Source organism: Danaus plexippus, chromosome Z, assembly GCF_018135715.1.
Source record: "Danaus plexippus chromosome Z, MEX_DaPlex, whole genome shotgun sequence".
NCBI classification, from domain to species: Eukaryota; Metazoa; Arthropoda; class Insecta; order Lepidoptera; family Nymphalidae; genus Danaus; species Danaus plexippus.
In genome coordinates, this window is record NC_083559.1 from 6,592,122 (window position 1) to 6,615,444 (window position 23,323).

The 23,323-nt window shown below is 28.5% G+C and overlaps 1 protein-coding gene across 7 annotated transcripts; it reads left to right on the forward strand.

Moving 5' to 3' along the window:
- The first annotated feature begins 452 nt into the window (after positions 1–452).
- On the forward strand, positions 453–22,815 carry LOC116777810 (period circadian protein). Of its 7 annotated transcripts, none has more exons than XM_061526465.1 (27): positions 453–649; positions 5,763–5,863; positions 5,941–6,024; positions 6,094–6,254; positions 6,975–7,069; positions 7,196–7,270; positions 7,345–7,476; positions 7,987–8,062; positions 9,982–10,185; positions 10,473–10,701; positions 10,820–10,931; positions 11,022–11,141; positions 12,316–12,465; positions 12,990–13,108; positions 13,232–13,330; positions 13,759–13,896; positions 14,210–14,378; positions 14,847–14,991; positions 15,198–15,305; positions 15,372–15,482; positions 15,959–16,098; positions 17,199–17,315; positions 18,585–18,743; positions 19,125–19,250; positions 19,771–19,872; positions 20,582–20,722; positions 21,641–22,815. In XM_061526465.1, exons 2-27 carry the CDS (start codon positions 5,775–5,777, stop codon positions 21,740–21,742), a joined length of 3,303 nt encoding a protein of 1,100 aa, XP_061382449.1. In that variant the 5' UTR covers positions 453–649; positions 5,763–5,774; the 3' UTR covers positions 21,743–22,815. The 7 variants fall into 7 exon arrangements, with proteins under 7 accessions (XP_061382449.1, XP_061382451.1, XP_061382452.1 ...); XM_061526467.1 differs by having other exon boundaries at positions 9,994–10,185; XM_061526468.1 differs by having other exon boundaries at positions 7,987–8,047.
- The last annotated feature ends 508 nt before the right edge of the window (positions 22,816–23,323 follow it).

Below are 23,323 nucleotides of genomic sequence, written 5' to 3' on the forward strand. Positions count from 1 at the left end.
AATTAAATAAAAAATGTGATTGTTTTCAAAAATAATTGTAAAATTTTTTGAAATTATAGTAAGAAGTTTTATATCACGATTTATTGGAAAAAAACAATATTTTTGATTCTTTTACCTTAACAATTTGCGATATTTCATAGCAGTATATGTTATTTTAATAAAAACTCTACCAGTTATAGTAAACAGATTGAATTATAAATATTGCTTTGAAAATTTTATATGTAAAATATGTTTTAAACTACCTATAAAGGTATAAGTGTAAAAATATAAGGTATATTTATTAACACTACAACAAACCCATATTATCTTTTAAAGATATTTTAATTACAATAAAGTCAAAATTTAATATCATACATTGCCTTCATATCATTTGTAACCATAAAAATAATATTGTCGATGTCGATAATATTTTTGTAGTGACGCGACTAGTAATCGTTGACAAGGAATAAATACTTTATCATACACTTCGAAGTCTCCTTGTTAAACTGAGTGTTTTAAATTATTTGAGAAATAATATAATTGTAGTGTATTTACAATTAAAAACATTTTGAAAATATTTCCACAGAGATTTCAGTGAATATTCTGTGTTTTGAAATACTAGTGATTCAAGAACACATTTCTAGCTGACATGGACTATTAAAAAGTGCAAGTAAGTTGAGTTTTGGTTAAATATTAATTAGACGCTAATTTGCCGAAATCTCATATCAGTAGATTCGCTCCCGATGCAAATGAACTTGTAATTCACATTTATTTTCAAACTTTATTTGACGTTATAAATGACATTAATTTTCAAAAATACTTCATGTACACAAACATAGTTCTGGGACTATGGATTTAGCGATTGAATCCTGCGGCTGTATATTATGCGAATGCTTGGTTATTTGATTTTGCTATTATTATCTAATCCTTTATTTTGTTATTGAAAAAGAAAAAATTACATATATCTTTCAAACATTTAAATTATAAATTGAAAAAAAATTCTAATGTGATATTCCATGTCCCAAATATGTACAACTTGCATGTTAATCCATGTCATGTGCAATGAATAAATACACAATTTCAATTATTTCTACTTAAAATGCCATATTTATACTCTATTCATGTAAATATTATAATTATAGTTTGTTGTTTATAGCTTTATAAAAAAAAAAACAAGATATAAAAGACTCACATGTGGTTGTAAATAATTTTCTTTATTACATTGCTATTAAACCATTTATTTAATAGTTTAAAATTATTTCCTAAAAATTGTTTATGATTTACTCTTGATCTTCTTTTATGATTAATTGCTTCTGTAAAGTAAAATGCCCTGCGACTGTAGAAAAATCTGTTGAAAACTTTAAGACTCTAAAAATATACGGTTGTAATATTTGGGTAAACTTAATAATTTTAAATATAAACCTTGAAAATAAATTTGATAAACTTTGTTCGCAGAAAAACTTATAACCCCAGCTTTAAAATAGATTTTGGTCTGCTATGCCTAATTCATAACTCAATTATTCTTACAACCTCGCTGAAAATGCATTTGCAAAATGCTACTTATTTTTCGTATTGACTTGCTTGCTTTTATATGTTTGTTTCAAGATTCAAATATAATTTTGCTATGGTATGATACTTTATTCAGTGAAATCTGTTCACTACTTATCTGTTATTTATTAATACTATGTTGTTTATTCTCTTGTTTTCATTCCATATTTTAGAAGCATAATAATTGAATGTTTATTATAAAATAGGTGACTGCAAAACACCAGTGTTCTCTATAGCATCATCTTATATAATAATCATACCTCCTCTTTACACATAAATATATTCTTGATTTCTATATATGCTATTTGGATATTGAAAGTATAGCATCTTATATTCCACATTTTTTATATCCTACAGAGGCTCTAACATGTTCATAAATATGTATTAAAAATTAAATAGGTTCATATAATATTCCGATTAAATAAAAGTAGAATTTTGAAAAATAGTGTTAATTTTTTGTAAAATCCTTTTACATTGCTTTTGTATATTAATGCTTTATGATTATGTAAACAAAAGTAGATATATTTTAATCTATTATGGAAGGAAATAAACTTTTCCTAAACAGACATTTTTATCAAAATTCTCACAATAATTAAATCTACATCACAAACCACAAAATAATTACATTACATGGTCACAAAATTACACCCGGAAATCAACTAACTGCTAAGAGATTCTGGAGGAGATACTTAATATTGCATCGAATCGAATTGTATTCTATTTATAATAAAAATGTCATTACTTAAATAAATTTTGAACTATCTGAATCAAATATAGGTATGGATTTACAATTTTAAGAATAAGAATTCTACACAAATTAAGACTATTTTATATATAAATAATTAATTATTGGTGCTTTTCTGACAAAATGTCTGTAAATTTATGATTCATACAGGGTTACCAAAAACCATTATCAAATTTGTGCGACCTACTGCCCATTTATATTACTAATACCTTAGTAGTAATGAAAATTATACTTTAAATCATTTTTAAGCTGTCTAAAATATTAGAAGAAGCTAAATGAAGAAAAAGAAACTGTACAATGATTATTATTACATGTATGGAGCTACATTAAAATATAGCTAGATTTGGTTTGAGATATTTAATATTGTCACTAATAAATGTTTTCTTAGGTAACTGATCAAATTGGTTATAAACTGAACAAACAACTGAAAGGACATACATGACTTAGTATAAGATTATTTAACTCAATACAATTTAAATCCTTTATGTATTGCATATTTCTTTGTAGGAGGTTAGTCGTAAAGTGCAAAATGGTTTGAAGGAAACAATCAATTGGATTGACTTACTTTTTCCCGGTAAATATATTATATAAAAGTTGCTAGAGGCTTGAAATGTAAAAACACAGATAAATATTGCTGTTTAAAGTAATGATTTTTTGTCCAAATAATCATCACGATTTTTAAAGGTACCTCTACAAGGACCATGATATAAAAACGACCATTTTAGACCTTAGCTCATTTCTTTTAATGGACAAAAATTTTATCCTCTTAGGATCAAAAGCGTTTGTTTTGGCTATTTCAATTTTTCTTGATCGGTATTTTGCTCGAATTTTTGATCGGTATTTTGCTATAACAAATTAAAAAAATTCATGCAGTATTGCAATTTATTTAAAACAATAACTGTAAATTTGAAGCAAAACTATAAAAAAATACAAGGTCATAGAATTTTGCAGACAATGCATTTACAGTCTTAAGTAATGTTAGTGTTTATCCTTTGAGAACTCTATTAAATATTTAATGCTATAAAAACATTCGATTGCTATTTTAAAATTAAAGTTTGGTCTAATTTCTGCAAAAAATATTCCACAATCTTAAGAAAATTAGGACTGCAGAGTAAAGAAAAACTACCGAATAAGTTTCTGTAATATGATTTCAAGAAGAGTCATAGACTAGTAGGACTACGTTAGATGTTTAAAGTACTTCTTTTAATTCATTAGTACATACAACAGACCGTTTGAGTTTGTGAGACTAATGAGATTGTGCACCATAAATAAGAAGTAACTGGCATCGCGTAAAGAAATAAAATGTCCATTATAAGTAAGTTATAGTCAGTGAGTGTATACAAATCCCTGAAAAAGAAAAGTAACATTCATTAAAAGAATAGCTATTACGACATTGAAAACAGTTTAAAAACTTCTCCGAAGATGAGTCTTTATTTGACTAGCAAAATAGGGATTCAGATTGTTTATAATCTCCGTATGTTCAAAAGTGATCCAATATCAAGCTTTTCTGATTCGTTTAAAATTATATCTAGTGTTATAGTACATTTTTCAATATAAAAGTATTTAGTTATTAGTTTTCAAAAAAAATTATAAGGAACACAAAATTTTTGTCTTGTTATTATAATAACATAAATCATGTCGTCACTTTCTTATTTTTACCTACGTCATGTTGCATATTAAGTGGCTTTACAAATTATGATTTCAATAGCAATGGTTTAGCTAACCTTATTACTTATAATTACCTAACAGCCTCACGTCTAATAATGCAGTCATTACTATGTCTAAACATAAAAAAGGTAAAATTCTTTTCATATTTAACAAAATAATTAATCGTAATTTATTTTAAATGGTATTTCTCTTTTGTTTTTATTAAAAGTATCTAAATCATGTATAATTAATGCTTCTTGATGTGGTGAAAATGTTCCATAACATGTATTAATAAAAGTATAAAATATCAATTGAAAAGGTAAAATACCAGTTCAACAATTTATGTCATGTCAACTTACGGCACGATGAAGACCGTAAGGTACGTCACGCGGTCACGTGGATTCGCCGCGGGACTTCAATTAATACTCAACCTCTGAGGAGGTCTGTTCATGGCTGATATAAAACAATATTACAACAGAATGTAATCAGTTCCACTGTGTTATAGACCATGCGAAAATATTAGTTGCTTGTTTAAATCGAAAACCTTCGTCAGTTTTGATGTGGTGTTTCATAAAAAGTTGTTAGTAGACTTCAAAAAAGAACGTTGAACACTACAACGATTTCTTCCTGTATCTTTTAAGACTCTGACTTGGATAAAACCTAATAGAGGGATTTTTAGCTACTTGTGCCAAGATTATTTTATTTTATAATATATAAAATAAAATACATGTCCCTGTAAATTATTGACGCAACTATATTCCAAATTTTTCAATTTAAAGTTACGTATTTTATTCTTGCTTGTAGCGTTTTACAAGTTTTAAATCAAGTTTTGTAACATTTTACAAATCAATACAGTTAGTTGTATTTAAGTCGAAAATCGCTTTATAAATTTAAGGATAATATATATTCTTTCTCGAGTTTGCTGTGGTTATAATAATTCATGTTTTATAATGATGTCAAACAATTAGGTTATATTATTTTGAATAAAAATTTACTGTGACGTAACGGTATTCAAAAGATCAAAGTTGTAAATAGCTTTCAGCTTTGCTAAAACTCACAATTAGAATTTTTAATAGCGTTTTTATACGAATGGAAATTGAATACTTTGAATATTTAAAAAAAAATATTTTTCTTAGAAGATTTTATAAATGTTGAAATAAATAAATTACACAAATTTTATTTAAAGAAATATCTTTTGGTTTTGTCAACATTTTGTTTGAGTAACGATTTTGTTTTATATATTTTGTAATCTTCTTTAAGATTTCGTCGTTTTCTTTCCATTTCTATGCATATTTCCCATGTAAATATTTAAATTTAAAATGTAAATATGCAAATGCGAGTTACTTAAATGAGCTATTTTTTCTAAGATTGTACTTCCAAAGCATAAAAATATGGTCCTCTCTCCTTTTACTATTTCTCACATATTCTTTCAACTTCAACTTCGCTTGTGCTGGGTTTTTGTTTTAAATCCAAAGAGATGTTATAAAAAGACATTTTAATTTCATTTAAAAAATACCACGGGTTATGGTAAGAGGACGTTGATTACTAGAACCATTTGGAAGAAATAGAATTTCATTTATAAAAGTAAAAGCATTTAGACATTATAATAACTTCCTTCATCCTTTATATCTCTTCAAAAATTCAAAAAGATAAATAAAAATGTTATATCTTCATCATGAAGTTGTTTTTAATATACTGCCTCACTTCGCCCCCGGGATATAAAATTTTCGAACATGGAATATAATAGTATATAATCTTAGTATTTCAATAATGACAATGAGTATTTATAAAAAAATTGTTTATGGTTTTAGTTTAAAATACAATTTTTTAATTTTTTTCATAGAAATTTATAGTCATGGACAACTTGGATGACTCCGAGAACAATGCTAAGATATCCGACTCCGCATATTCCAACAGCTGCAGCAACAGTCAATCGAGGAGAAGGTAATAAACAGAGCTTATAAATTATTTTAATTAAATAAATAATTAAATTCGGCTTATGTATATATATATTTTTTTAGCCACAGCTCCAAATCTACACATTCTGGAAGCAATTCAAGTGGAAGCAGTGGGTATGGCGGTAAGCCATCGACTTCCGGCTACAGGTATAAATACTATCAAGAATATTAAAATGTATTTGTAGTACATTGTAAATGTAATTTTCTTTTTGTCAGCAATAACTTAAGTCAGCCACCGGAAAAATGGATTAAAGAAAAGGAATCAAAAAAGAAAAAGCCTGTACAGGTAGAATTGAAACCATCTGAAGAGAAAATAGAAGAATGTCCACAGGAGCTCGCACCTGTATGTGAGGCGCCTAAAGAAGAAACTAAAGATGGTGAGAGCAAAAAGTTCACTTTTAATATATGTATTTTAATTTGTGGAGTTACAGGACATTAAAAGTAATGTCTCTTTTTAAATCAGTCTTAATATGTTATTGATATAGAGACTATAACTTTTTTGGCGATTAATTTTATAAGCGAAAATATTTTATTTTTGTAATTGTAATTTACCAAATTGATTTCCCTTTTAAAGTAAATTTGTGTTGTTTTAATTTGTCATGTGTACATTTGACTGTCATTTTAACCTCAATCTAAGACATTTTCTTAAAAAAATATAAGGCTTGCTTCTATTTTGTTTGTTGTACTGTACAAAATAATTTTTGTTAGTAAATTATATAGTATAAGTAAAATATCTGATTTGTTATTTTTTTATAATTGGTAGTTATAGTCATAATTTTTATATTTAACAAATAAAATATATCAATTGGATTTTTTTAATGGGGTTAAATCATAACAACTCCGTTAAACTAACGATTGCTATTATTACAGAAGGCCATGGAACTGCTTATGTAAATTTGTATCTTATACCATTAATATATAACACTGTAGTACATTCAACAAAAATTGTAGTAAGGTAATGTGAAAGAATTCCAGTTTCGGGTACGTAAAGATCATGCTTTTTTGGTTGAGATGACATCCTTTTTCCAGTTCATATAATGAATAATTGTTTAGATTTAGGATTATTTTTATCTTCCCTCTGTACCCTTGTTATCCAGTTAACCGCACCCCGACTCCATCTTTGGTGCAAACCGAAAAGGGTCCGGAGAACATGGAAATAACAACGTTAAAAAGAAACGATGAAAAAGATGAGGTATCCTTTAATTTCGTTCTATTATCTATTATTGGCCTTACGTACAGAGAACTGTTTTATATTAGTTTTGTATTATTAAATGTTAATTTGAATATGATTGTTTATTTATTGAATTTTTTGACATAGTCTGTTTCGTCTAACGCGCCTATGGTGACTTCGCTCAATTTAGTCACGGGACGCTCAAATTCTCCTTCCTGTCCTGTGAGTAGTCATTTAATATAAATTATTTTGCTACTTTTGTTGAAAAAGGTTTACTTTTTATTTGTTAATTGTAGGAAAGCTTCTCCTGTGTCATATCAATGCAAGATGGTGTGGTCATGTTCACAACGTCCTCCATAGTTACTGCTCTCGGCTTTCCAAAGGACATGTGGATTGGCAGATCATTTATAGATTTCGTTCATCCAAGGGTAAGATTTGTTTTATGACTATTTACTTCTCTTCATCAATGATCTTGACTTTTATCACTTTGTCTATCATTTCGTCTGCCACTACTATATTATTCCTTTAATTGGTTAAAATACGTTAATACACAGTTACATAATTCTTGCGTACGCCTTTCGGGGGTTTCGCATATATAAGAAAACATTAAAAAATCTCAGATGTCACTTGGTCAATGGTTTTGATATTTTAAAGTGGGTTTTGCCTACGATCTCCTCTCTCCACTTGGTTATTTCTTATACATTATAAGTTTGGTGATTTTTTGTAATAATCTTTTTCGTGGTCCGATAACAGTCTGATATACAATTGCTTTAAATATAATATTTTTCACCTAAATGAAATCATAAAACTAACGAATTTTACACTTTACACACATTACACTGGTTTGTGTTAGTTTCATTATATATAATATTATATAAGTATAGTTTGTTTTGTACTTAATTTTTTTTAATTTCCACTATAATATGATCCATTTCCAGGATCGGAACACCTTTGCATCGCAGATCACTAGTGGTCTGGCTGTGCCTAAAAATGTTAATGGTACGCAAGAAAAAGGTAATTTTTTTAATTGCAATCTGTTGAGCCATTTCACTGTTATAACGCTTAATCTGGCTATGCATTAACATATAACGCTATTAAATAGTTTGTAAACTTTTGATAAACCTGTGATATACCTTAGGAAGTACGTGATGAAGGAGTTCTATGTATTACGTTACAGTCTTACGCGTTGAGTGGACAGATATCTACATATGTTCTTATAATTTGTAAGCAATTTTAATAAGTTGTTACAAAAATTATCAGTGTCTGAGTAAAGTTATTATACAGGTAACTACCAGCCTAATAAATTAGCGAATATAATTACTAGGTATTTTTTATATTTTTATTGTTCTTTCTAGTCGACAGCGTGTTAAATTTTTTCCCACTAGTATTAAGCAGACAATTCAATTCAAATTTATATTAATTTTATGTAAAAGGGCTGTTTTGTTTAATATTTATTCCTAAAACCTCAATTACTGTATAAATCTAGTAAAACTATATAAAGATATGTATAGCTGTATAATAAATTGAGACATTTTTATTTCATCATTCATGGTCAGATTTTTCGATACGATAATTATTAATTATTTTCCTGTCATTTTATAAGACTATGGTTACAAGTTTATTCATCCCATCAACACTGTCATATGTAAACAGTATGTGTACCACAAGATGCATTATTATATTTCTATGATGCTTACTTAAATCTCGAAACCACAGTTTTATTAATGAACATCGGAAAACAGTCCGAATTTAGGTAGACGCTAGAAATATGTGGTATGGATACCAATAATTTAATGAACAGAAAGTATGACATTCATCTTAAGAAAGAGCACGTCTGACAATAATTTTGTCAATACTTTACACTATATGTTAGAATCTATGTTTTATTCTGGAGTCCAAAAACTTTAACTCCTTGAACAACCGTTTAAGTTACAATATATAATTTTCATCTACATATTTATATATATGGTAAAAAACTTAACTTCAAGTCAGATTGAATGATTATATGTTATAATAACTATTAATCATATCAATTCTACAGCAAATTATTCCTTGTTAGGAGCAATTAGATTAATGGACTAAAATATTTATGTTGTATATCAAACAAAGAAATTGTTTTTGATGTTTTTTTTATATTTGGATATGACTGCTTTATAAAAATTAAGAGCAATACATTTACAGGATATACAATATATATGTGGGATTTCATCAGCTTCCTCAGTTCCTTGTTATTTGTGTGAAAGGTAAATTAATAAAAAGTGAATATTAATATTTACCAGGTATGATTATTGTCAGAACTTTGTTACAATACAATGGTCTTTTTTTCGTATTAAATATTTAGGCATGAAAGTCACTTTAATCGGGGAATCGTTACCAGCCTACATGAATACAGGTAATGACGATGTAAAAAGCAACGATTAAGGAGTATTCATGCTATACTTATTAAATTCGTATAATGTAACTCAATTGAATATATTGTTTATTAATTGTTCATGTTAGTGTGACTTTATGAAACTTTCATCTCAACCGAGGGTTATGTTTAAAATAATCTAAGTAATCAATTAAAACTCTTGCAATAATTGTGTTTTAAAGTTACTACAACATGATCCATTTAATCTTAGTGAACGTTTTCAAACTTTCTGGCCATCGATAAAAAAATCTAAATTCATGGATTATAGTATTCCGTGTTTAATAAGGATAATTTTATTATCATATCCATCCATCCATCATATAAAACTTTAACTGCCTTAATTAGCATAATTTGTTAAGGCAGTTGTTAGTTAACTTTAACGTATCCTACTAATGCCACTGTCTTATCATTTAATAATTATTTAAAAGAATTCTAAAATTGTTTTTAAGTGGTTTTAGCTCCGTTGTTGTAGTTCTCTGTATGTATGCTTTTGTAAATGCATACATTTCCTCATTTCCGGCAGCTCCTGTTCCAGGAAATCATGTTTCGACGATGGTATGTCGCATACGGCGTTACAGAGGTCTCAATCTGGGTTTCGGCATTAAAGAGAAAACCGTTTCATTTATGCCGTTCCTATTAAAGTTCTTCTTCAAAAACATTAACGATGAAGATGGCCAGGTTATATACTTGGTTATACAGGCGACACCATTTTTTTCCGCTTTTAAAAGTACGTAACAATGTCACTTCCTTACTTTTTAATAAATAGTTACTATAATTTAAACGAGACAAATAAGCAAACATTTATATATATAGTGCACATGTTTAAGCAATGTTGCTATATATATATAAATTAATCCATGTTTATCATGAAGGCCTAAACAAGTAAAACGTTTGTAGTTTGTTTGTTTCCAATATTCTTGAAAGTTTTCGAGTAATTTAAGGAAGTTTGCTTCTCTTGAGTTCACGTTTATTTCATTCAATGGGGATTTTTTTGATAGACATCTACGATTTCAGCTTCGGCAGAGATAATACATAATGCAATACCATTTGTGATAAGGCACTCGGCTACGGGAAGTTTAGAGTACATAGACCATGAATCGGTGCCTTACCTTGGCTACTTGCCACAGGATATTGTTGAGAAGGACGCCTTGCAGTTGTACCATCCAGGCGATCTTGGATACCTGAGGCAGATTTACGAGACGATTGTAAAGGAAGGCGGAGTTCAACGGTCCAAACCTTACAGGTAGGAATTGTAAATTTCTAGGTAAAAAGCTTTGAAATGTTTTATTATAATCGAAAGAGTATAAAAATTTGGAAAATGTTCGTACCTTTTTTTTAATTTTTTGTTTTTTTTTTTTTAGAATGATGGCTCAGAACGGGGATTATCTGAAATTAGAGACGGAATGGTCTTCATTCATAAATCCTTGGTCAAAGAAACTAGAATTTGTTATTGGTAAACACTACATCGTGGAGGTATGTAGTGTTATATTACCTTGACAAAAGATTTTTAAATTGTTTGATATATGTCACTAGCAAATATTCAATATAAATAATACTTTGTAGGGTCCATCGAATCCAGACGTTTTCCAAATGCCTGACCCTGAAAAATCTCTTAAATTTACCGATGATGAGAAGGCTAAAGCTGCTGCACTAAGGGAAAAAATTACTAGAGTTATGACCGAGGTAAGCTTTAATGATAAAAAATTCAGTAGTCTTTTATTTTAATATATTTTTCCTTTTATACTTTTATCAAGTTTGTATAATATCTCTATTCTCACTTTCAGTCTGATATTCAATGCCCTTTGCTACATGACATAATTGTTATTAATTATAATTATTTATTTGTTTTTAATAATTCCTCCACGCGATAAAAAGTACGAAGGATATTTTAAAGATATTCAATGAAGCAATTTTTATGACGAATCTCATACTGAATTCGTGTTAATTAACAATTCATTTTGATGTTATGAAAGATTTTTCTTTATAATATCAATATACATAGTTACATGATAGCCGGTAGTCCTGAGTAACGTGACCCAACCCATCCCAGCCCCCCTTGTCTCCTTCATACGACATGATAAACGTGCTGGGGTCGTGTTCGCAAACGTTCACAGTAATATTATTAGAAACTACATGAAACTCTATTGTTACGAACTCGGTACAAAAGTAAAGAAAGAATAATTTACTGAACAATTATGTTTAAACACCGATGTTGGGCTTATAAATTGTATATTATACAATGATAATATATGTAGGTAGGTAAAACTACATAGTTCTATATATTTTATTCATATAAAATGAAAATAAGATGAAAGCAACTGTTTTTATTTTAATATTATTTCAGTGCAATACATATAATTCTAGTAAAAATAATTATATTATATAAAAAAAAATCCGGCAGTCTAAACTCTAAACTATTAGGAACGCAAACGAGATTACTCAGTTCTTAGTCTAATTTCCGTAGTTATTGATATTGACGAAGTACACGTTTTGTATTATCAATAAAATAAATATTACATAAAGTTATCTGATTTTAGATACAATATATTTTATGAGGGCCGGAATTGTATACATACATTACATTATGTAATCGCACAATATAATGTAATTAATTAATTAATTCTTCTGTCTATTTTATAAAATTATGTAATCTTAGTGAAGCTGTAATAGTAAAAGTATGTAAAAGAGAGGGACGTTTCTCAAATTTTTGACAGCGAAAATGTTACTCCAAATAAAATTTTTGTTAAAATAACGCACGTTAAAACATACGGGTCGAATATTAATATATTTTTTTTTTGTATCAGTAAATAAATAAAATTATCTGAATTCAAAAAAGAAAAGTTTAATTTGTCACCAGGTCCTTACAAAACCAGCTGAAATAGCTAAACAGCAGATGAGTAAAAGATGCCAGGATCTCGCTTCCTTCATGGAGAGTCTGATGGAGGAGACACCCAAGATAGAAGAAGAACTACGTCTTGAAATACAGGATCAAGATCATAGTTATTATGTAAGTAATACATGTTCTACGGATTTTTAAATGGGCTTTTTTTTTAACATTTTAATTAACTACAAAGATTTAAAGAACTCGGTAATTGAAAGGATTTCATTTAATGAGTTCAAAGAAAAGAAAGGTGTTTTCTATTATAACTTTGCAAGTTTTGTATATAAGTTTATAATAACTTTTCTGCTTGTAAATATGAAAATAGACCAAAGTACTTACGTACTATACCCAAGCCTACTTTGCTACATTAAAGCATGGTTAAAATAGCGGTAACATTATATTTAGCCCGACGAGGTGATAAGACGGTTTAAACAATAGGATAATAAACGTGGATTCAGTAACCCCATACGCTATATGATATTTTGTCCATACAATACTGTTGCCCTCGTTATGTTCTTTAATATATCATTTATAATATTGTTTACATAATAATTTTATGAATAGTTCCTTTTTATGATGTTTATAAAACAAAATTTTACGAAGACGTAACGTAAGTAGGATTTAACAAGCTCATTTTAAAATGGGTACAGGAACGTGATTCTGTAATGCTCGGCGGTATCTCGCCACACCACGACCACAGCGACAGCAAGTCAGGCACCGACACACCAGTCAGCTACAACCAACTTAATTACAACGAAACTCTTCAAAGGTATTAAATAATGAGCATATTCATATTTATAATACTAAAAGAATATGAAGTACATACATGTTCAACCAAAACCATAATAAATATCTAGGTACTAGAATAAATTTAATGTTAATAATATTCCAGATATTTTGACAGTCATGAACCATACAGCTTCGAAGATTATTATTTAATGGATAGCGAAAATAAGATCCAAATGAAAGAAAATGAAGAAGGTTCTGTGAGGTTTGTACACCTGCCTCATTAATTAGTTTGTTAATAAAGAAATTATGACCATGTAAATAAATAGGAGTAGGAAAATGGCACAAAATAAATTGCTTGTGCCGTCTTGCTTAAATTTTTTGATTCATCTCCATTTTGATTTTTGTTTGTATTATAAAGTTATTTAAAGAAATGAAATCTAAATACAGAAAGATATTTAATAGACAGAGTTTAATTTTCGTCTTTATATCGGATTCGCTACTTAGCGATGTAGTTTGCAAAAATAAATACTATACGTCCGATTTCAGCTGTACGGATCTTTAAAAATTTTAACAATTACCATTAATAAGCTACTGAGTCACGTCGACAAGACTGTCACAAGATTAGAATGAATTACTAGAAATAGTTTTAGGTGGATTTTAAATGGCATCAATGTGTTTTTTTTTTCATAGCAAATGTATATCTCCGATGGCACAAGCTTCGACGGAGTGTGATCGGACCAGTTCCTCCGAATGCAGTGGTCTTGGTATAGGGAACTCTTGTCCTTGTGACTACCAGCCAATGCGATTGACAGAGTCATTGCTTAACAAGTAAGTTTCTACATCATTTTATATTTGCTATTAAAATAGTAATTATTGAAAAAGAAGTAAGCAGTAAATAATCTATATCTAATCTCGAATACTTATACAGGCTTATAACAGTTTAGGACCTAAGTTTAGGACCTAAGTTTAGTTTAGGACCTAAGAATCGTCATAAATGATTGTAAATGGTTCAAATGCAAAAGACCTTAAATATAAACTCCTAATAAATCACTTTGTAACAAGTTGTTTTACGATTTGACGAAGGGGTTTATGTTAATCAAAAATAACAAAAATGTCTAACAGATATGTCTTATGTCCTTAGGCACAACGCAGAAATGGAAAGAGAACTAATAAAAATGTATCGTGAAAACCGTTCAAGTAAAGGAGATAGAGAGAAAGCCTCCAACGAAACGAGACAAAAGAAGAAACAACATTTAGCAAGATGTAATGCGGCTTTTCAACCGACATCGTTGGGACTGCCCGATTCTCAGGTAAATGGAATCCATCAAACATATTCCATACGACACATATTTATTATCTTGAATTGGTTTTTCAGTGTACTATCTTATAATATTCTAAAGCAGCCTATAACTTTCTATGAATTGTATAATATTTTTAAAACAATCTGTTCGAAGTAGATTACATAAAATGTTTGCGTGTAACAGAAACTTTGAGAAACGTGAATATTTCGAAGTCTTACAAAAAAATAAAGTTGCCGAATTTTGGTTTTAAAAAAAGTTTAATGTAATGGTTATAACCATGATGAATGTTTAAACATTTATAGTATATACAGATCTTTATACGATGACACCTGTCTATACTTTAAACGACCTGGGGTGTTCACTTCATTTGTTGTTAAAATGAAATATATTCTCGTTTCTCTGTGTGATATTTTTTCAAAAGTTAAACGAGCTGGTTTCAAACGCTTGCTCGAAAACATCTTTCTAAACACTAAACAGAAATTGCCAATACAGCCCCATGGAGTGAAGCGTCCCTCAAAACAGGCGGAAGAAGCCAGCGCCCACAAACACAGATGCTCGTCGCCACGTCCGATCCGACATTCAGCGGTATCAAACAACCAGCCAGTAGCCATCAACTCAGTCGGTGAGAAGTACCTCTTAATCAATTCGAATTAATTTTTCTAATACCTATATGTAGACAACGTTTTCCCAGAAATCATTTCCTGTATAAAAAAAAATAGTTAAATAGTTTTCAAGTTATATCTAATAGGGTTGGTACACATGACTTTTCATATATACCCGAAGGAAAGAGGTCCATTTATATTTGAAAATTGAACGCTTGACTTCCAGTGACTAATATGTGGCCTACCACTGCAGCTAACACCATGAACACGTGTCACCTCCAAGGATTGGGGATGCCACCACAGGTTTCATTCATGACACCAATGGCTATGCCGGGTGAGATTATATACTTTTATTATAAAAAAAAATTACATATATATTGATAATTTATATTAATTTCAGGTCAATATCCGATGTGCTATATTCCAGTGCCCGTACAACCTATACAGCCGCAGTCAGATTCATATCAAAATACAAATTCAAATAACAATTATCCTTATCAACCTCAACCGAGTGCGTATATAACGTATAGATGGCAGTGATACAACACTATCATCTATCATTAGTATAAGTCTCACTTCCTACATAATTTGTTAAAAAACCAATAATTATGAATTTATGTTGAACATATACAGAAACTTTCGTTTGAAATTTATTTTAGATGGAAAATTTATATAAATATTTAGTCTATGCTCTATATTTTTAGTAAATGTTTTTGATTAGATTTAGTTTTATCATTATTGAGTCGGATTATTTCTTACAATCGTTTCCAATATGACGGGAAATATCTTAAACTAAGATTAGTTTTTTTCTTGTCTGTAACGATATAAAGAAGTCCCAGCAAAAGAAAAAATCATTCGTTGTAGTTCTCTTTTCGATTTTTTCTTTAATAGAAAAAAATAGAATTTATTTATTTGTCCAATATTCATGCTTTTGTATATGTTTATAAGTATGTATGTTACATATAGCTAATAAATTATTATTTTCAGTGCCATACATGATGTATGGCCATGCTATGTACGGATCTCCGTTTATGTATCCGTCTGTGGATCCGAGGACGTACGTGCCTCAAACCACGTCCGGTCATAACATACCACCTTTCGGACTGTCCAGTAGTAACTACCAAGAAGTGAGTTATCATTGAAATACTTTACTGAGGGAAGTGTGATTCAGTTCGACGATACCAATTAAAAATAATAATATTCACTATAAGTTTACAATTTACAAAGAGTTTGATATTTATTTAATTTTGATTATAAAAATCGCAAAACTACCCTGAATCGCACAACTCTGACCATTTTTTATCAACAAATACATCCCCATCATACCTCATATAATGTTATTTTATATTATATAATGGAAATGCTAAGAGTTCAAATTTGTAAAGTATTATATGGGCTTATTAGATCGAATGGGATCAATGGAAATTGTAAAAATGATTTTTATGTCATAACTTATACCTAAGTTATAATTAATCCAGCAAAATGTCATATATCTAATATTAATTTGAAGCTACTGTCTTCGAAACAAAGATGTTATCATAGCTCTAAGCTATAGAGCTAGCAATATATTATGTGAAATGCTTGTAAAATAATATTTAATATGTCATCTAAATTATTCTTAGTTATTCTTAAAAGGATACAAAAATATTTATGATTTTATTTTGTTGGTGTTGAAATTCTATATTATGAGCATCATAAAGTATCCTGACAATTGAAAAACATTACTAAACTAATAAAATTATATCTAAGCAATGACCAGATATAGAGAAAACAAGAAAAATGCTTTCGATTAATGGTAGATAAATTTACACAATGAAATATGCTTAATGAACTATTAAGGATTACTTTCTTAACCATTTTTTATTCACTCATAGCATTTACATATTTGATGCTTATATTAGATTGAAAAAAAGTCACTCATTTCATCTCTTAACTATACATCACTAAATAAATAAGGAAAGAATATGGAAGCCTAACAATCAGACATATTTCATTAAATAATCGCTTACTATGTTAAGTATTCATTTTTGATATTTCTTGCCATGTGACATAAAAACGGCATATCCCATATGAACCTTATTTTTTTTTTCTGGGATAAAATGTGTAAAATTTCATCCGGATTGGTTCATTCATTTTAGCGGAAAAAATTAATAAACATCCATCCAAATGTCGCATTCATAATAGTAATAAGAATTAAACTAAGAGTTATAATAGTAAAAAACTACAGGCTTGTAAACTAACTGTGCCATTGAAGACATCTAAAGCGTGTCGCATCACAAGGGAGAATCACAATCAAGCACTAAGAAGAGACGGCGTCAATTATTCAGCTGGCACATCGAATCGGGTATAAAACTTAAGAAGTAACATTACATTTATAATGACTGATAATATTTGTATTTATTTATTTATATATTTTATTATCAACCGTTATTACTTTCGAATTCCAAAACTTGTGAGGTTATTTTTGTGTTATACGATAATATGTACTTGTATAATTTTTATAATCGTGGCGTATTTTTATTGTTAATTTTATTTTCTTATTATAATAGGATTGATCAATTATGCTTTATATAATTTGCCTTCATTTGGGTTGCCAACATTGAGGCAAGAATAGGAAAGAGAGAACAGAGTAGACAACTTTATGAACTTCATTATTCCTAATAAGGTGGTTAAGACCATACACGATTTCAGTGTTTTTGATTTTTGTTATTAGACCACCGATTAGACTTTGGGGACCGAACAAGTTTTTAGTGTCACTTAAAAATTATATATTGTACATAGCTAGGGCGTAATTTATAATACGGTCATAAGCTACCAACAGTGTCCCTTAAAGGAACAAAGGCTAGATAAACATCTGGGGAAACCCTTGAAATATCAGAAGCTTGAAAAAGTTCAAAAAAATTGTTATTCATCACATAAGCAGATTTAATATTGGCTTTTTAATATTAAGTGCCATTATATTTAAATAGAACAGTCGGGAAGTTCGAGATGATCAACTTTAGATATTTTTTTCAAGTTTTGAAGGCTAAATTGCATGTCACGAAGATTTTCTCTTAATATAACTGTCATATGATGTTTTGAGTGAAACCCAGAAAGATGAATATTAATGGCCCATATTGAAACCTAACCATAGCAAAGTGTAGTATAGTAGCGTGGTATCGTAAGTTGTATCTCGTTGATGCATATTAACTTAATCACATGCAATAAGTTAATTTACCCTCTAGACAGTCTCTACCCTCGAAACGGGAGATTTACAAGGCAAGGAGCGATTGATGGCGAAATATACCGAAAAATAGTAGAACTTTCACAAAATCCTCTAGCAACACCTAATCCTACCAAAGATTGTATTTTTTTTTAAGTTGACGACCGATTGAAGTATAATAATGATTGCTCTAGCATTGTCTATTTTTTAAGCTAATTTAATATTTCAGTTATGTTGTGTAAAAACAAAAAAAAAAGAGAAAGCCTAAAAGAAATATTTCTTTAATATATATATATATTTAATTTTTTTTTGTAGCTGATTATTTTATAATACTGATAATAATTATATAATAAAAAATTATATTAGCGTTTTAGTGTTTCATATGTGTAAACAAGGATTATTTGCCAACAGAATACCGAAGTGAATAACGATAAGGACATTCGTAAGCCTCGTGCCACAAACAGTAATCGCACAGTTGAGAAAACTGACGAAGAATCAAGTTTCTCATCGTTTTATTCATCTTTCTTTAAAACTGAATCTGGTAGTGCTGAAGATAGCGATGCCAAAAAGGTCAGCGTTACATAGAATATAAATTATTCCATTGCAATTTATAATAAATAACAATTGTAATGAGATCTAAGGCTTTCGCGAGTATTCATATAAATGAAACTAATATTTTTCGGATTACTTCGCGTATTTTATTATTTTTAAATGCAACATACTGCCGACGTTTCAGTTACTTTGCAGCAACCGTGATCACGGGCAGACGATATGTGAATGTGATCTACGGCAGTATGCAGTTTCTAAAAATAATAAAATATGCTTAGTAATCCGAAAAATATTAGTTTTATTTTAATTAACGGTCTTGTCTATTTTTCCTCAAGATTACCCTGTGAAATAATATTTTATAAAGTATTTTTATTTATATGTATAATGGTAAAATTATTTCAGAGTTGGCACAAAAACCATAAGGGCGATGATCTTATGTCATTGCAAAGTTCTACAGAGGCTGTCACGTATGCACCAAACAAGAGCCAGGCACAACAGAAAAAGGTTGATCCGTCGTGGGTTGAAGAAGTCAGTATATAGAAAATAATAAAGCTTTTTGGTTCAACACCAATGATTGATTAGTTAATTTATATCCAAAATTAAATATCAAAACCTAGTATAGGTTTCAATGAAGTTGAGAAAAAAATTTGTAGATTTATACTACTACGATTTCTAGATATCATAGTGTTTTCTCACAGTCGCCTTTTTTAAAAACCGGTTATTATTCTTATTCGGCTCGTATTCTTTTTTATCAAAACTGCTCTTCTGTTGAAATAGGATTGTATGATCTGACAGTCTGGGGAAAAAATAAGGAATGGAATATTAAATAAGTTAATGTCAGGATTTTTATTACGTTTAGTATGCAGCAATACTGAAGTATATATGTGTAACTCATACCATTATTTGTATGCAAAGCATATATATGTTTGCATACAAATAATGGTCTCATTTACCAACTTGCTCCTGGAGGTCATTTTCCATTTTACGATATAATTTTTATTTAATTACTTCCATAGTTTTATTTTTTTATTTCTATATATTCTTACAGGTTTGCGTAACATCAGAATTAATTTACAAATATCAGATTCGGACGAAGAGTTTAGAGGAAGTACTTTCGGAAGATAAAAAGAAATTGGAAACTTTGGAACAGGTATGTGAATTATATGACGGGGAAATAATACAGAGTAATTACTATTTGTCTATGTATAAAACACTAGGTATTTTATACTAGACCTTTCAAAAATCAATGTAAACAACAATTGTATAATACTAACATAAAAACACATAAATTATTTAGTCTTGGAAATGCAAGAATCTAATAAAGTTATATATGAATGTTTGTGTTAAGTTTTGTTCAACTATTTCTTTAAAAGTAATTTTATTGGGGTGTTTCTTCGTAATTTCATTTAAAATTGATCTAAACTTATTAAATATATAAAAGCGTTTCTTTGAAATCACTATGAAAATCCACGTGACTAAAAAATCTTAATGAATTGAAGTTTCCTTCGCGTGATTCACGTGTTAATTCACGTGAAACAAAAACAAATATGTTTTGTTTCAATATACAGGCCTAAAGAGGTAAAATTCGTTACAAAATTAAAATAAAATATTTTTAAATATTTTTGAGAATTTTTAGTTAGTTATAAAGTAGTGGAAAATTTTAAATATTTAACCTTTTTTTTACAATACTTGTAGAGGTATATATGGAATTAAAAAAAAAGAGTCGATAAAATCATATAGGTATTTTTTTTAATTATTGGATATTTAAGAAATCGAATTACCTTGGATTATATTAAATAGGACTATTAATATAGTAAGTTCTAATAATGTGGTAAATTAAAAGCAATTATTTATTACAGCCTCTACTCGTGAGTCAACAGCTGGGTCAATTGTACTTGGATCTGCAACTTCAAGGAGTTGCTGCCAGATTGACTTTAGAAGAAGGAATCACCAGTTCTAGCAGTTCGGGTGAAGAGAATTCATCGATGTCATCTAAGAAGGTACAAATAATTAATTCTGACGTTACAAAGAAGGAAGAAAGATAGGAAATTAAAAATTTCAAGGAATGAAGGGTAAACATTGAGATTTAAAAAAAAAAATCTTTAATATATTATTTGTTGATTTGAAGATTTTTCAGTCAGCAAAAAATAATTAGGAAAATATAATAAGCTCTAACAATAAAATGTTGAATAGTTTTCTAATTAAATATGAACTGTCGTGTCATCCAAACATCAAAAAACTTTCTTTACCTTCTTTTTACAAATAAACTAAAGACGTGACTATTACTTATGACGGTTTCTTTGTTCTTATGTGACTTATCTGACATTCTATTTCATTTTTCAATTCCACATTGCCGTCCAAATATGCTTAGTTTGCTTTATTATTATAACTCGGGATATAACTCCTTAAATATTTAAATGCACTTACGTCTTTATTTAGACAAATGGGTGGCCCTGTGTCCTAATCCCTATATCTCAATCTTTTATACTCATAACTTTACCTGCGTTACTTACGAAATACCCGGAATTTTTATCTACAATACCTACGATAGATGTGCAGTTTTACATTTGTTTCTATTTATTATTTTCTAAACAGTCTTTTTACTATGGCATAGTATTTTTTTGAAAAAAATTCATATCCTTTTCACAGATAACGATTATTACTGTTAGTATCCTAAATTTATGCAGTGATAAATAACAATCTCAAAATAAATACTCGGTTTCAATTGTTATTTTTATTGTGTAATAAATTTTACTCGGCTACTTTAATATAATTCGTTGCAACGCCATCTATCAAAGGCATAAGGTATTATTTACTGAACAAAATAAACTAAAGCGTTATCCATAGACAATTCAAATAGACGGTAACAAACAAAGTGTAAACTTCGATTTATTATTAAAGATTAATATTGTTTTTAGATACGTCGTAGGAAACGGGAATACAGCAAATTAGTGATGATATACGAAGAGGACGCTCCACTACCACCTCCAGATAACGTTGCCGGTACATCAGATTCTTAGTATTACGATTATAGGCGAGAGCATGCCAGGAATGTGTTCTCGCCTGTAATAAATATACAAATACCTAGTGCACAACATTCATTCACAGTTAACAAATTAAAACAGTTGTAACAAAACGGGCGATACAAATTTCGCATCGAATATATATTTGATCAAAATTGTTAATATAATTTTAATTATCTATAATTTCTAATTACTTCTTAATTTGTCTCCATTTTATATAATACGTAGTAATACATTTGGTGGTTTGAACATGTGTAATGTGATATTGAACTATTTAGTTCGTTAAATTTATAAGATGCTTCTTATTTAATTTAATAATGAGAACTCTGAACTATTTTTATAAATCAAAGAAGATGCAGATTCCATTATAATAAGATATAAAACACGATTTACCATTTTATTTAACTCCCCTGTTACTATGTTTTAAAATACATACTTTTGTTAATTTTACTAAGTTAATGTACGTTTTAATAGTCACTATTGTTGTGTTTCAGTGTTTTTCATGTGTTAATTTTTTTGTTTATAAAGCTGTGCTGTCAGATAATTTAATAAAGTTCATTTACGCTTAGAATATTATATGTAGATACGATGTTAGTTAAATAATAGATATTGTCATCGATTGCCTTGTCATTATAATGTACTGAGCTCAAAAGTATATATTTGCTTGTTTTAAAATCAGTCCATATTAAGATATTATCTTAAATAAATTAATAAATAAATAATTTAATGTGTTAATATTATATGTTTGAAAACATTATTGAGAAAGATCTACTGTATTTGTTGGACCAATGAGATAAATATATTATTATATAAATATTTTACATACATATATACACAGATACAATATTTTAAAATCAAAATAAATCATTTACTCATTAATCATGTATATGTGATTTTTTTTTTTGATATGCGAATTTTAATAGAATGTGGTTCAAAATAGTGTATATTTTATAGATGTTATTGTAATTTGTAATGACGAATCGTCTTACAAAAATTTTATGCGATTTGATTAGTTACAAAATGTACTAGATATTTAGGAAAAACAAAAATATATTTAATTTCTTTAAAAATGCATTTTATTTTAATCCCCAATGAGTATTAATTGTGTTACAATGCTATAGAAGACCACGTTAATTATTTTTTATTTAACTGACAGTAATAAATATAGTGTAGACCATAGTTTGTGAAAGAAGCTGTATGTACATTGAATTCTTCACCTTTTATTTTCTAGTTGCTCTTATTACATTAGTTGGAGTATTTTTTCATAAAAACAACTTTAATTTCCGAGTTTTTTTCCAATAATTTTACCAATTAATTACCATCAGCGTTGTAGTTTTCTTTATTACTATTCTGTCATGTTTTCAAATGATTTGTTATGCCTACTATATTTTATTAATTACATTTTAATCTTAATTTAGTATATTGTTATTTCATGGACTTGCTTTTCAAATACATAGATGATCCGTTAAAATGTATTATCTCTATAATAAATTATCAAATAATATATCTATGGTTTTTTTAAATAACTAGTAGTGTGTAATAATTGTAATGTTTTCGTCGAATTGTAGATCTGTTGAT